This window comes from Paroedura picta, chromosome 16, assembly GCF_049243985.1.
Source record: "Paroedura picta isolate Pp20150507F chromosome 16, Ppicta_v3.0, whole genome shotgun sequence".
NCBI classification, from domain to species: Eukaryota; Metazoa; Chordata; class Lepidosauria; order Squamata; family Gekkonidae; genus Paroedura; species Paroedura picta.
In genome coordinates this window covers 4,103,547-4,119,131 of record NC_135384.1, presented here as the reverse complement: position 1 = coordinate 4,119,131, position 15,585 = coordinate 4,103,547, and the positions used below count along the sequence as shown (strand labels likewise).

At 42.6% G+C, this 15,585-nt stretch overlaps 2 protein-coding genes across 2 annotated transcripts; both read right to left on the bottom strand.

Annotated features, from left to right (window-relative positions):
- Positions 1-1,833: 1,833 nt before the first annotated feature.
- LOC143826580 (vomeronasal type-2 receptor 26-like) lies at positions 1,834-6,549 on the bottom strand. The gene is made up of 5 exons (XM_077315415.1): positions 6,329-6,549; positions 5,522-5,813; positions 4,111-4,329; positions 3,273-3,396; positions 1,834-2,738 (listed from the first exon to the last, which is right to left on the bottom strand). Exons 1-5 carry the CDS (start codon positions 6,547-6,549, stop codon positions 1,834-1,836), a joined length of 1,761 nt encoding a protein of 586 aa, XP_077171530.1.
- A 1,859-nt stretch (positions 6,550-8,408) lies between these two features.
- On the bottom strand, positions 8,409-14,135 carry LOC143826578 (vomeronasal type-2 receptor 26-like). Its single transcript, XM_077315414.1, has 6 exons — positions 13,876-14,135; positions 12,358-12,649; positions 11,405-12,262; positions 10,713-10,940; positions 10,294-10,420; positions 8,409-9,310 (listed from the first exon to the last, which is right to left on the bottom strand). The coding sequence occupies exons 1-6, from the start codon at positions 14,133-14,135 to the stop codon at positions 8,409-8,411; spliced, it is 2,667 nt and encodes an 888-aa protein (XP_077171529.1).
- Between the last annotated feature and the right edge of the window lie 1,450 nt (positions 14,136-15,585).

The window sequence follows — 15,585 nt, the reverse complement described above, 5'->3', positions numbered from 1 at the left end:
CAAGGTGTCCAAAAATCATACATTCACACATACAAGGGATGGCTCACTACATAATCATCTGAATCCTGTGTAAGCATTTTGATGGTGCATTTGATCAATGTGCATAGAGGGGGACTGGGTACCTGTGTGTTGGTCCTGTGGCTTCCCTATGAACACAGCATCTGCACAAGGGAGAGTTGGATATGCACTGTCCACATAACTGGGAACATTTGGAAAGCAGCATTTCAAAACTATCCCCTAAATTTGGAAACAGTCCTGATGAATGTATCCTTCTTCCATGCACACTATGCACACAAGCTAGTGGTCCCATGCAGTTGGGGGTGGTAGGGTCAGTGTGAACATCCCACTCTTTGCACATTCATCTAATGCATTATTTGAATTTATGTATGGAATTATAGAAAGGTACTTACTTCCCTATAATGTAAGGGTGACCAATTAGCAGCCAGGAACTCAACCGTGGCCGCCATTGATGTCACGGTGGGCGGGGGCGGCCGGAAGCACAGCAAGCGGTGTGGAGGCACGCCACTGGCGGCATGCACATGAGGCGTGGGCATGCACATGCCTTTAATAGGCATCACATGCGCTGCCCTCCCTCTTTCACACCTCCCTCCCTAAGTTGAGTTTTGGTTTCTAGTTATTGTGGTTCTTCTGTTACAAATGGGGCTGTTTGCCAGGTGTGCTGATGCACAATGAAGGACACAACAGGGAGATTCCAGAAGCAGACTGAACTTTATTTGAACAAAGGGGACTCTACATTACTGAGAACCAAAGAGAACCAATCCTACTCATATAACCATTAATTTTTTAAATATATGCAACCAGTCATGGACATGCAGAGATGTCCTCTATGACTTGTTTGGTGTTCAAGAACACCCTGGAGGGTGCACTGGCTCCCTGTTGAATTCCAGTTCAAGTTTAAGGTATTTGTCCTTACCAGTAAAGCCATTCTGTCAGAGCTAGCACAGTTCTTCGGGGCCTGCAAGACTTTGCCAGGCTTCTGGTTGGGGCCAATGAAATATGGCCATCTCACTTCTACTCAGCTCCACCCAACCCATATGTTACCACCTACCCTCACTTTTGGGAGATCCAGAACCTTGTTCTGACTTGACCTTGATGGCAAGAGACTTCAAACCCCAAGTAGCTGACATGGAATTTCAACCAGAAATCATTTACTGTTAATTCAACCATTTTAATTTAATTGTAACATTTTATTTTTGTGCTTCCACCCCCCCCCCATGTTGTAAACCACCCAGAGCTGGTTCACGGGAGGGGTGGCATAAACGTTGAATGAATGAATGAATGAATGAATGAATGAATGAATGAATGAATGAATGAATGAATGAATGAATGAATGAATGAATGAATGAATGAATGAATGAATGAATGAATGATGCCAATAAAAGGTGACTGACTGACTGACTGACTGACTGACTGACTGACTGACTGACTGACTGAATGAATGAATGAATGAATGAATGAATGAATTACTGACTGACTGACTGACTGACTGACTGACTGACTGACTGACTGACTGACTGACTGAATGAATGAATGAATGAATGAATGAATGAATGAATAATAGCCTATTGAGGTTTTGCTTCATCAAACGGATCAGTCTTCATCAAGCAGACAGTCAAGTGGACATATCAGAAGCACTTATGGGTCTTTGGTTTTGCAAAAAGAAAAAAAAAGACTTTCCAGATTCCTTGAAGAGAACCATAGCATGAACAACTTTATCCTTGATACTACTACTACTACTACCGTTCCGATATTATACAATGTTAATTAGACCCTTCCATCTATTTGTGGTTCAGATTTCTTTTTTCCTCTTTGTTATTTCCTTTTTCTCTTTATTAACTGCTCTTTGTTATTCAGCTCAGGCTTCAGCACAATGATATAGCACTTGGGGAAAAAAATACAACCCAGTAAGCCGGCCCCAGAAGCTAAGATAGCAAAGATCTCCACAGCCACTGTGGATTTCCCTTTGGTGCTCAGGTAGGTAGGGATAAAGGATAACCAAACAATGCAAAAGACCAACATACTGAAAGTAATGAGCTTGGCCTCATTGAAACTCTCTGGCAACTTCCTGGCAAAGAAAGCCACAGTGAAGCTACTAATTGCGAGGAGGCCCAGGTAGCCCAAGAGACAGTAAAAAAAGGTCACTGAACCCTCATTACATCCCATTACGATTTGATCACTGAATGAGTGCATGTCAATGTCTGGGAATGGAGGAGAAGCAGTTAGCCAAGAAGTACATATGCCTACTTGAATAAAGGAAGAGGAAAGGGCAATAGAATTGACCATTTTCTTCCCTATCCATTTCTTCATCTTGGATCCCGGTTTAGTAGCCGTGAATGCAGAGACCACGGTGATGGTTTTGGCCAACACACTGGACAGCGCTGCAGAGAAGACAATGCCGAAGGTGACTTGTCGCAGAAGGCAAGTCATTTTTATAGGCTGCCCAATGAAGAGAAAACAGCACAAGAAGCACAGAAGGAGAGAGACAAGGAGAATGTAAGTGAGGCTCAGATTGTTGGCTTTGACTAAGGGAGTGTCTTGATGCTTCACAAACGTCCCAAGAACCAAAGCTGTTGTCAGAGTGAAAGCAGCATTAAGCAAAGCCAATGTGATCCCTAAAGGTTCGTTGTAGGAAAGGTAGGTTATATCTTTCGGAATGCACTGTTTTTTGCCCTTCTTGGGATACTGATCTTCTGGACAGTTGACACAAGCATCCAAGTCTGGGGAGGGGGGAGAAGAGAAAGGAAGAGGTTATGAATAATACAAAACACTGATCAACATTTTGGGGAAATCTTTCCCACAATTGAATAATACACTCTTGTTTTCTTGTGCTACCATAGAGTTGTGTCCAGATCCTAGAGCAGCCTTTCTCAACTACTGTACCGTTGAGAAATCTCTGAAACATTCTTCAGGCTCTGAGAAACCCCAGAAGTGACACGACTGTGTAGAATACGATTGGGGAGCATAATTGCATGCATGTCCCCCTGGGGCTCTTCCCCTTCCCACCCCTCCAGGCTCATCATTGGCCATTTTGGAGTCATATCGGCATGACCATATATGGTCAATATCACCTGATAAATGCTTAACAAATTTAAAAATATATAAAAATTAATGAACTCTTGTCCATTTGGGAAAGCAGCCCAGGGTCATCAAGAAACCCCAGGGTTTCACAAAACCCATATGAGAAAGCCTGGTTTAGTTGAATATATCTGTTATGGGATACAATTGAGACATCCGTGTATTATGACTCCTACCTATTTGCTCAGAGATCATCCCTTCTGGACATGGAGCACAGTCATAGCAGCAAAAGTTTATTTCCTTTTTTTTCCTGTAGTAACCGGGTTTACAGTTGTCATTGCAAACAGATAGTGGCAGGCCCTGTCAAGAAGGATGAAGGTGTATGCGATGAGCATCAACCCAATGCCTAAAATAGGGGTTTGTTCACTTGGGATAACAGCACCACAGAGCTATAAATTACAACTGGAAACCATATCAGAGGGTAGCCAAATTGGCCTGCAGTCATTGACTAGTTTCAAGTCTAGTACCATCAAGAAACCCCAGGGTTTCACAAAGCCCCGGTTGAGAAAGTCTGAGTTAAATATATGACACGGAAGCTTAAGAAAGAGACCCTTTTGTCTTTAAAAAATAACCGAGATGGGCCCACATTAAAACTGAAATTCACTAAGCTGATTTTAATAGTTCAATCCTATATGGTGAGATAGGGATAAGTCTCTTGAGAGGAACTCAGGCCAAAGAGGACTGACGTGCTCTTCCTTGGAAGTGTAGGACTATACATATGGACAACAGATATATATTTTAGCTGGTTCCTTATACCAAAGGTAACTGCAGCATTTTGAAAATGAATGCAAAAACAATAGCACCTGGATAGTAAGTAGGAGATTGGGAAGTTCCAGTAGAAAAGGAACCAAATTTTTCATACCTCAAGCATCTGCAGTATTATTTTCTTGTTTCATGTAAACCACCCTGAGCCTTTGGGGAGGGTGGTATATAGAGAAGGGTGGACGGACGGACGGACGGACGGACGGACGGACGGACAGACAGACAGACAGACAGACAGACAGACAGTCTTACCTGGTTGAAGCCTCTAGGCCAAACAACTACATTGTTATTGAGGGTTAACTCTTTTCCTTGATGGTCCAGTCTTCCAATTTTTACTTTAACAAATGAGTTATTGGGGAAAGTGACCCAATTGATAACATCAAAACCTGCTACTAATTCTCCATTGTGATCGAAATGTGACGAGTCTCCAGCGCTGTTGTTGAACACTGTGGTTCTTAGAAAGTGATGGAGCTAAGTGGTTAGAGAAAAGCAAGAAATAATCAAAGGGGTAGAAATCCTTATAAAGGAAATTAGAATACATTAACTTATTGAGACGCGGGCTATTATGATGGGGAATTGTGTTTTGCTATGGTGGTGTTATTTTGACTTATTTTGACTTATTTTGATCATGTGGTTATACAGTTTACCAAAATGGGGTTACAAAGCTGACATCACCATTTCTACATCATATGATCTTTAAATTATAATGCAGATCTTTGAGGCATCCTGACCTGCCATGGTTGCACATTCTGAAACTCCAGTCTTCTATGTTTCAGTCTTGGCATACATATTGCATTCAAAGCATGTGCCACAGCATAGACAGCATTATAGATGCTGTAGCTGTGGCTTATCATGTTCATTTCGAACAGAATCGGAGGAAGGCTGTCTAGTTTCTCTTCCCTTGTGCAGGTTGTCTCATGTGCCACATCCTCAGTAGATATGTTCAATGAACAACTAAATGCCTGCTCCCAGAATTCCAAGATAAAACCATCTCCTTTTCTCCAGGATGGCTTTACGACCTGAAGAAACTTCCGGAATCCTGATGGCTGATTGTAGGGAACTAGGAAGGAGATGGCACCGTGGAAGATTTGTATGTCCCAAAACTTTTGAACGGACATGGAAGAGAAATCCCACTGGCCTGTAGCAATCCATATTTTACCCAGACTTAGAGGTGAACCTATTTCTGCTAAGGCCATCAACATTCTCAAAGCCTGTATTGATGTGGGTTCTGAATACACCAAATACGCATTCGCACTGCTACCCACAAGAACTGGATATTTCTCCAGCAGACTCCAAAGAGTATCCATGAAATCATTGGAGTAAGTCTGCTTTGGTGTTCTTAGAGTGAAGGCAGGACAGATGCCATTGAGAAAAAGCATGGGAGCCACCATTTGCAAAAACTTGTCCCCATTGTCATTGTCCACGGCAAAAAGCCCAATCCAAGTCCATCTGAAATGGTGAAGTAGCTGTATGATTCCTCTGTATTGATAGGTTTCACTCGGGGCCATCCGGTACAAGGAAGGGAACAGAATATTTCCCCTCTGTTCTAGGGAAAATGACCCATAAGTGAACTGGAAAAAAGCCAAGTTATTTTAGATGGTTGGGGAGAGAATATGTTAAACCATAGTTGGAGAATATTCATGCCCTTGTGTATATGAGATACCTGTGGAATCCTGTAAAGAGCCAAAATGGTGGCCATATCGGTAGAGGTTTCTTGGTCAATTCCCCCAATCACCGCTATAAGATTTCTCTTTCTGTCACATTTGAAATTGAGTATAAACCTGTGATGTGTAGAAAGTAGATTTAGGGTGGCCTTATAAGTCATCTTTGGAATGTAGTATCCACTGAGGACATGGAAACCCAAAGTGATGTTTGGTAAAAAGTAGGCATTCTTGTTGATCTCCTCGATAGCAAATGCCAAAGCCAAGATGTTCTGGTAATCCTTTAGCATAGAACTGCAATAAGAGTCACAGACTAAGTTAGCCAAACAGTATACAGTTTTATCATTTCAACAGGGCCCATTCTGCACAAGTTGGATAATGCACTTTCAATATGCTTTTGCAGCTGGATTTCCTTGTGCAGAACCAGAAAAATCTGCTTCTAAAGAGCATTGAAAGCGCATTACCTAACGTGTGCAGAATGAGCCCAGGTTAGCGTTAGGGTTAGGATTTAAGTTGGGTTAGGCGTAGAGTTATGAAAAGCTCTATTTAATGACTTGGCATAAAAATGGCTTTCAGAGCACAAGAGGAGACACAGTGTTTTCCATGTTTTAAATGTAACTTTAGAACTGCATGCAATTATTTCAGCCAGTGCTAAATTCGTTGCTTCTTCTGGTTTGAGCACCCATTGTGTGACCCACCTTCACATGATCGACTAACTATGGCTATGTAAAGTAAATCATGACTTCTCGTGATATTCAAACACAGCAGCCTGGCATTTAATGAAAGGGAAGAGAGAGAGAAATCCTTACACAGGTTTAGCAGTCAATTTCAGTGTGGGATATTCCATGAAAGAAGGGGCACTGTAAATCAAGAAGATGTGACTAATGACCACGCCAATGATAAGGTGACCTGGCTGATAAAATTCATGGGAAATAGGGAAGCCATCAGCATATATGTTGCAATGAGTAGAATCCGTCTTGCCGACAGTATGACCCAGGAGCAAGAGTAAGAACGTCAGTACCAGCATCATCCTGGTAGCAAACTTTCTCTTCAACCTGCAGATTTCTGCGTTTCCATTTATGAGACAGTTGCGTTTAGCAGCAATTTTCTGCTCTTTTCTGAACGACAAATGATGCTGTCTGCTCCTTCAGGGAGAAACAATTGACTCACACACCTGTCTCTGCACCAGTGCCCTGGTCAGAGGTGTTAATAACAGTTCTTGAGGAAGTAAACATAGTTTATCATTCTCTGTGAAGAGCATACACCTTCTACAATTTCATGTTCTTGTCTCGGAATCGATGGGCCAAGAAAACAACAGTCCAAGGAAATTTACTTTCAAAAACAAGCACAGACAGCTTTGTACCTAGAGATGCATGCGTAGCCATGAGCTAGTTCTTAGATTATCTGGCAAAAGAGGTGTAAATTAGCAAGAGAACCTGCAGAGGAGGCAGGATCATGGGTGGCTTGAAGGACTTTTCAAGATACTCCTCCAAAGAATACAAATGGCCATTGCAGAAAGATGGTGGCCCTGAAAGAAAGAACCAACTTCTTCTGGAATATAAAGAGGGAAGAGTAATGCAGAAACTATATAGTCCTGTATAGTTCCGAACAGCACCAGTGGATTTTATATCATCTTTGCAATGCAGTTATTGTCGGTTTTCCTGGCAATCCATCGGGGAGGATGGAATCCTATAATTTTTGACAATGGTGGTGGGGCAGATAATCATTTCCCCATTGTGCAGTTAAAGCAAAATAGCAAAGCCTGGGTTTTTTTTTTTTTGGAAATCTCAACCCTTTCCCCTCCTCTCTTTTCGTTCTGAAGGATAACATGAAAAACTCAGGGTGGGGCAGACTGGTGTGTCAACGTGGGCCAGTGGACACAGTTAGACATATGGGAACCATGGGATGTTGGCATGGATAAGCCACAGAGCACTGACCTTCATTGTTATCTATTTTCATCTTAAATTTAATCTGCCTTGAAGTGTGTTGTTGGGATAATTGTAGTCAATGAACATCTGGAGAGCCACAGTTTGGCTGCCCCTACTGTTGGGTTTCTTCCATTTCGAGACAATGGGAGAGCAGCGGCTGAGAGCAATCTTGTACAGCATTCTCAGCTTCGATACTCTGACATGTAGAGCTTCTCTAATGACCATACATAGACTACAAAGTGTTCTAAGCCAGTAAATGCCTTGGAGTCTGTGTATGGTCATTAGAGAACCTCTGTATATTGGAGCAGGGGGTTGGGCTAGATGGCCAGTATGGCTCCTCCCAACTCTCTGATTCTATAATATATGTATGGATCTTATTAAGTGAAACAAAACAAGTTCATAACTGGTGTACTTCTCATACTGTACATTGAGAAATTAAAATCTATCTACAAAGTGGGTGTGAATGAGAAGATTATGTAGTTAAATATATCAAGAGTCAGACATCTGAGCTTACAGAGTATCTTCTACCCTACACTCAATTTGCAGTCTTCATGTAGCAGCTGGACAAACATTTGTCAGAGATGCTCAACACCTCTCTAGTCAGGGGAAGCATGTTGCTCTAAGGAATATAACAAGTGTTGAGACTAAAAATCATGCTTCTTTGAACTGATCTCATTTGACTAGATATCAGGTATAACAGCAGAAGATCCCCAGATGTCACCTGGGAGTTGGGAACCCTACACTGAGTAAATGGTTGTATCAATGTTTGTGGGGATGTAAATAGGAAATTTAAGACTGTCAACAATTAAAGAGAATATGGGAATAGCCTGGTGGCCAATTGAAACTAGCTCCACACCAGTTGAATTGGTACACTTTTGTGCAAGGAGTCTTAGAAATTGGAAAGTTCTGTCCTTTTTATGGAGTACATAATATAAAAGATGAATGCAGATTTATATTATCTTCATTTGTTCCTGTTAATTAACAGTCCCCTGTTGTTAAGCTCAGGCCTCAGCACAATAATGTAACATTTTGGGGAAAAGATGCAAGCCAGTAATCCAGCAGCAGATACTAAGATGGAGAAGATCTCCACAGCCACCGTGGATTTCCCTTTGGTGCTCATGTAAGCTGGAATAAAGGACAGCCAAACGCTACAAAAGAGCAGCATGCTGAATGTGATAAACTTGGCTTCGTTGAAACTGTCGGGTAACTTCCTGGCTAGAAAAGCCACAATGAGGCTCACAGTGGCCAGGAAGCCCATGTAACCCAAGACCAAGTAAAAAAGGACTGCTGAACCTTCATTGCATTCCAATGTGATGTTCTCATTCACGGAGCGCATGTCCATTGCTGGAAACGGTGGGGAAATCTTTAGCCAAAGAACGCAAATGCCTACTTGTACAAGGGAGCAAGAAAGGACAACAGACCATGCTAGTTTTTTGCCCACCAGTGGCCTCATCCTAGATCCTGGTTTGGCAGACATGAAGGCCAAAATGACAGTCAAGGTTTTGGCCAACACACTTGAAATGGCAACTGAGAATATGACACCAAAAGTCATTTGTCGGAGAAGGCAGGTCACCTTTCCAGGCTGACCGATAAACAGCAAGGAGGAGAGGAAGCAATGAGCAAGCGCGATGAGAAGGATATACGTCAGGCTTCGGTTGTTGGCCTTGACTATGGGACTCTTGCGGTGCTTCACGAATATCCCAAGCACCAATACGGTGACCAGAAAAAAAGAAATAGCCAAAGTAGCTAGAAGGGTACCTAGTGGTTCTTCGTAAGATAGGAAGATTATAACTTTGGGAACACAGTAATCTCGGTGAAGGCTGGAATAGTGATCTTGTGGACATTTGATGCAGCTGTCCATGTCTGCAAAAATGAACAAAAATGAAAAGCTGTTGAAATATGTCAAGACATTTACTCTGGGGATGTTCTTAAGTTACGATTTCTCTAACTTAGTTCTCAGCTGTAATAAGGGAATGATGAATTGACTTTTAGAGCAGATTACTTTTAACATATTTCTGGTTTGTCTTCTTGTGATGGAGTGGAATGACCTCTGGCATCTGAAGAGACTAGAGTTCAGGTTTGACTCAGAGTTTCTCACCCCAGACTGGAGTCAATATTGGTTTGATTTTCATTGATTAAACATGTAAAGAATATGCCAAGCAATGGTTTTGTTTTGTTTTTTTTAAGATCCATTTATTTCCTGAAGAAGTTGGGAACTGAGGGAAACATGGGTATGGTTTCAAAAAGCTGAGGAACTCAAATGTGTTTCTGGCATACTCCTACGAACCTGCTCCTCAGAGTTTACCAATTTTAAAGGAAAAGTTTCAGAGCCAAGCAACCAGAGAGGGAGAAAACAATTATTCAGATGGATCAGAGAAAATCTGATCCTCTCTAACATGGGCCCATTTTATAGATTGTGTAGTTATTATTGGATGGTTTTCTTTCTGTTTTAAAGGACTGGAGATTTTATGGGATTTTTATGTAATCCACCTTGAGTCCCACCAAGGAGGAAGGAGTATAACTGTAATAAATAATAACACTTCAAACACTAAAAAAAATAGCACTTCAGACACTAGAGTGACAATCAGAAGTCTATGTACCTGTTTTTTTTAGTGGCTCTTAAAACAACTATTTATTTATTTGAAATATTTCTATAGTGCCTTTGCATCCAAACAGGTTTCCCAAAGTGGCAGACATCAAAACAAAAAAAGAATCACTTTAAATTATTTAAACTGTTGAATAATTGTTCACAGACACTCCAGATCACATCAAGTGTCAAGAATCTGTGCATTGCTCTCATGGGACATATTGTATTTAGAGTACATAGCTGACACAGTGTCTCCTACCCTTCTTTGCTGAGATCATCCCTTCCGGACAAGGAACACAGTCATAACAGCAAAATTTCTCTTTTTCCTTCTTCCTTCTGCTGTACCCAGGATGACAATTGTCATTGCAAATAGAAAGAGGCACCACCTGTCCAAAGACAGAAGGAGATGTTAGCCCCTAGTTCATTGGTCATAGCAGGTTAGCACCTCCTGAGCCAGTTTTGTGGGGTATCAACATTGACCTGCATAGACAGAACCTAGACAGAACCATCAGAAGGAGAAGAATGAGATGATCTTGAGCAACAATGAAAGCAGGAACCAACCCATAAGGTTAAAGGCAGACTGTGGATTCATCTGATGCTTCAAGAGCTAGTAGAAGTATGGGATAAAAGAACACCATTTGAGTTCTTCACCAAAAAGCTCCCACTTCCGGGCCCCACCTGGTTAAAGGTTCTGTGCCATGTGATTTTCTTGTCATGGATGGTCAATTCTTTACCAGAAGGAGCCCAAGGCTCAAGTCTTCCCACTCGTTTTCTAATGAAGGAGCCATTGGGGAAGGTGACCCAGTTTGTCACATCAAAGCCTGTTTTCAGCTCCCCGTTTTCGTTAAAATGCACGGTGTCTCCAGCACTGTTGTTGAATGTAATGTTCCTGAGAAACCGATGCAGCTAGTTAAGAGAGAAAAAGAAATGGGGGTGTGAACTTTGCAGCATCTCTAATTCGTACAATTCAGAATAGAACCATAGAATAGGCTCAAAGAATCCTAAAGTTGCAAGGGGCCATAGAAGCCATCTAGTCCAACCTCCTGCTCAGTGCAGGATCGATCTAATGCATCCATGATAAGCATCTGTCTAGCCGCAGCTTGAAGACTGCCAGGAAGTGGGAACTCACCACCTTCTTTGGCAACTGATTACATTGTTAAACTACTCTGACTGGGAAGAGCTAGCCGGTACCGTTCGACACATAACTTAAACCCCCTACCTCAGATCCTATCCTCTGCAGTCATTCATATACTTCATACGGTCATCACTTTTGTTTTCCTAAACGCTGAACTTTTTCTACGTAGAATATAAGAGAAACATGGCAAACTATACACTTCAGAAAGTAGGATGTCCCCATTGTAATATAATACCTGCCACGACTGCACATTCTGAACCACCTTCTGCTCTCCCTGTGTCAGTTGTCTGTGGTTGGATCTGGGTCGGTGCATGATCTTCAAAGCATGTGCCACAGCACAGACAGCATTGTAGACATTATAGCTGTGGCCAGTCATGTCCATCTCGAACAAAATCCCAGGAAGAGTCTCCAGCTTCTCCTCACCTGTGCAAATGTTCTTGCTGTCACCGTGAATGTTGGAAACCGTCAATGAACAGCTGAAGGCCTGCTCCCAGAAGTTCTGGATGAAGCCATCTCCTTTGGCCCAGGAAGGTTTTATGGCTCGGAGAAAAATTTGGAATCTTGGCAGCTGCTTGGAGTGAACTGCGAAGGATAAGCTACCATGGAAGCTTTCTATATCCCACATCCTCTGAAAGGACATTGATTCAAAATCCCACTGAGATGTGGCAATCCATACTTTATGCAAAGGTGGATATGAAATCATGGGGACTAGAAACAGCAAGAGTCTCAGAACAAATGAGGATGGATGTTCTGAGTAAACAAAGCATACCCTCACTTTGTCATCAAGGACAACCCGAAATGTAACTGCTTGCCTTAGAATTGAGTCTGTCAAATCATCTAGGTAAGTGAGTTTTGGCAATCTCAAAGTGAAAGCAGAGCAGATGAACTCTTTGGACATCAGTGGGACTATCGTCCGCAAAAATCTCTCTCCTCTTTCATTATCCACGGCTAAAACCCCAATCCATTTCCAGCTGAAATACTGAAGTAAGCGAATAACTCCCATGTACTGATAGACTTCCTTTGGGACCATCTGGTACAAGGAGGAGAACTGGGGCCCACCATCTTGTAATGGGGAAAATGACCCGTAAGTAAGCTGGAAGGGGGGAGGAAGTATACAGGTATGTTTTTTCACAGGTGAATTACTACAGAATCTTCAATTGTGTGCGTGATTCATTATGCATGGCCTACCTGTGGCATCTTGCAGTTATCTATAATGGTGGCCATATTGACTGATGTTTCCGAATCAAGTCCTCCAATAACAGCTATCAGATTTTTCAAAATGTCACACTTGTAGTTGGGGACAAACTGCCGTTGTGTAGACAGCAAACTTAGGATAGCTTTATTGGTCATCCTTGCATTGAAGTAGCTGTTGAGGATGAGGAAACCCCAAGTAATGTTTGGCAAGAGATGGGAGTTCTCGTTGATCTCTTTTATTGCAAAGGCCAAGGCCAAGATGTGCTGGTAGTTCTTTGTCTCGGATCTGTAATGAGAGTCACCAGGTGTACACATGGAATATGTATCTCCCCCCAAACTCCAGAATCAGATCTCGTACTCTTAACAGTCCCACTATTATAGCAAATGGTCTGATTGTTTTAATTGGTGTTAATAGGTCATTGTTGTTTGTATTATGAGGTTTTAACGTTTTGTTGCATGAATTTTTGAAATTTTTGAAACTTGTTACAAACCAACCCGTGTTGGCTATGCTGAGAGAGACAATCAAGAAATAAAAAAATAATATAAAATATACCAATATGTCATTATGTTTTCCAAAGAATCTTTATCAGTGATCTCCCCGCAAACAAAAAGTGGTGGAATTCAATACTCTTGCCCTAACATCTCTGATACATGGTATACTGAATTCACAATCCTTTTATTTTTTTTTGTATATTTTGCTTGTTGGTTCATGGAGTCCAAACCAAACGGTAGTGACTATACGCCCTCAGAAAGATCATAATAGCGTCATTGTGTGTTACTCAATGATCATCAAACCCTTTTTACAAGTTTTAGGATATTGGAGACCATAGACAAAAAAGAGCTGGGTTTTCATACCCCACTTTTTACTAACCAAAGCAGTCTCAAGGCAGCTTACAATCCTCTACCCTCCCTCTCCCCACAACAGACACCCTGTGAGGGAGGTGGGGCTGAGAGCTCTGAAAGAACTTTAACTGGCTCAAGGTCACCCAGCTGGCTGCATGTAGCTCACCTACACAGCATCATAGAGCTATATACACTGAAGCTTTGTACATGAAAACCTTGAGGAGGTGGGGAGTCTGCAACTCTAGAACAAGAAGAGCTGTTTTTTATACCCTGCTTTTGACTACCCAAAGGAATCTCAAAGCAGCTTACAGTCACCATCCCTTCATTTCCCCACAACAGACCCCCCTGTGAGGTAGGTGAAGCCAAGAGAGCTTCTGACAGAACTGCTTGGTCAGCACAGCACTAGCAGGACCGTGATGAGCCCCAGGTCACCCAGCTGGCTGCATGTGGAGGAGCGAGGAATCCTACCCGGCTTGCCAGATTAGAAGCCGCCCCTCTTAACCACTACGCCAGGCTGGTTCTCAGAGCGGCTTAAACAGGAAGACCTAGAAATGAGACACCTTCCGTTAAAAAAGTAGATTATCTGAGTCACAGAGCACTTGCCAAACCACAAATACGGAATTAAAAAGTGGATCGCGCAGATATTAAAATGTGCCACAAATTCCTTACAGAGGCTCCTTAATCAGCACGTTTGTGGGCTGCTTCTCAAACGAAGGAGTCTCATGCACCAAGAAGACTTGAGAGGCCACCCCGCCGATGAGGAGGTCACCTGGCTGAGAAAACTCATGCGACAGGGGAAGGGGGTCGACGTCCGTGGTGCAATTAATAGCATGCTTCTTGCCTGCGTGACAAGCCAGCAGCACCAGCAGCACCAGAAGGACCAGCAGCAGTTTAACAAGAAGCCTTTCCTTCCAGTTACTCATTTTCATGCTTGGAGAGCCAGCTTGGTCTCGTGGTTAAGAGCGTCCGGAGACCTGACTTTGAGTTTTCACTCCTTCACATGTTGCTAGACGGGTGACCCTGAGCCAGTCGCTGCTCTCTCAAGGCCTTCTTAGCCCCACCTAGAAGAAGAAGAAGCGGTTCTGAGACTTCTTCAAGGAGTTAAAAGCAGGGTATGAAAAAAAAAACCAGCTTCTTCTCTCGTTTCTGCCCCCCAAAACACATGAAGTTCACCTACGTTGTACAAAAGAGCTGCACACATTGAATAGCCTGCAGCTCTACGTGGGAACAAACCTTGCTATAGAAGTGGAGTGCCAAGCAATACAGGCTATTCCACATAGTGCAGCTTCCAAGTCTGTCTTGAAACTCCTGCTGGCACTTCCGTTGTTAAGTCACCGTGCCTGAGAGGCAGCAGCTGAGGAGATTGCCGCTCACGCTACAGTCCAAAGGGTACTTCGCTGGGATGAAGTCCCATTCTGTAAAATCGGCCTTTCTTTAAAGCAGACCCATTTAAGATTGCTGCTTCTGCTTCTGGCGTCATCTGCCTGAGTTCCACCTGCGGGGATAAACTTTATTCCAAATGTACTTCGTGGATTTCTAATTGGCGGTTGGCACAATAGTGACAATTAGCTCAAACTGAAGAGACCTGGTCCTCTGGGGAGACACCACTTCAGAATGCTTGCTCTGAGAGACAAGAGTTGGGTTGAGGTAAAGTTATTGCATCAGTGTGTGACAAGCAACGAGGTCATTGTTCATTACAGGAATCGTGGGGTCTTCGGGAGCATGCATGCCCAGTCTCTCAGTTCCTGCTGGTTTCTGGAGTTCGACTTTGTAGACCTCAGGGCTGTCACTGGATCCTGCGTGTCAGCTCTTCTATTTGCATGCTGTTCTTGATAACTCAGTGCAGAAAGAGAGATCAGACCCTTGGTCTCCAATACGGAACTAAAGCCAATTTCCAATAACTGTATGATCAATTAGAAGGTTGCAATCATTTCCTTAAACGCCATTCCACCAAACTGCACCCTAAATTGTTGACACTGAAACTCCCATTTTGATCCTGAACTTGGTGGCCAAGTTTCAAATCCAAGAGTAAGCTCGGTGTAGTGGTTTAAGTGTGGTTTAAGCGGGTCCTTTGGCGAGCACGTTTCCTTTTGCCACTGACCATGCCGAGCATTAATGATTTTTCTAACAAGTCTGATCGCATGATGTGTCCAAAGTAAGTGAGCTTTAGCCATAAAGAATACATATAAACCTATTTAAAACTGAGGCAAAAAACAAAATCAACTGAAACAATGTCCCCTTGTAGTGAAAGGGGACTGTATGCATTTTGGTCCATTTCTATATTCTTTTAAATGAAAAAACCTTTCAGGTTGACCATCTGCCTGGTTCATTTGTGAGTTCTCTTAAAGGGGAAAATCCTTATATACATAGGTATATACA

Coding starts and splice junctions, on each gene's coding strand:
- LOC143826580 (XM_077315415.1), bottom strand. CDS start 6,549: ATGATGCTGGTACTGACGTTCTTACTCTTGCTCCTGGGTCATACTGTC. Junction 5,814..6,328: donor AAATTGACTGCTAAACCTGT/GTAAGGATTTCT, acceptor CTCTTATTGCAG/TTCTATGCTAAAGGATTACC. Junction 3,397..4,110: donor GGCCTAGAGGCTTCAACCAG/GTAAGACTGTCT, acceptor CCTTCTTGACAG/GGCCTGCCACTATCTGTTTG.
- LOC143826578 (XM_077315414.1), bottom strand. CDS start 14,135: ATGAAAATGAGTAACTGGAAGGAAAGGCTTCTTGTTAAACTGCTGCTG. Junction 12,650..13,875: donor GTGCTGATTAAGGAGCCTCT/GTAAGGAATTTG, acceptor CTCTCATTACAG/ATCCGAGACAAAGAACTACC. Junction 10,941..11,404: donor AGAATGTGCAGTCGTGGCAG/GTATTATATTAC, acceptor TCTCTTAACTAG/CTGCATCGGTTTCTCAGGAA.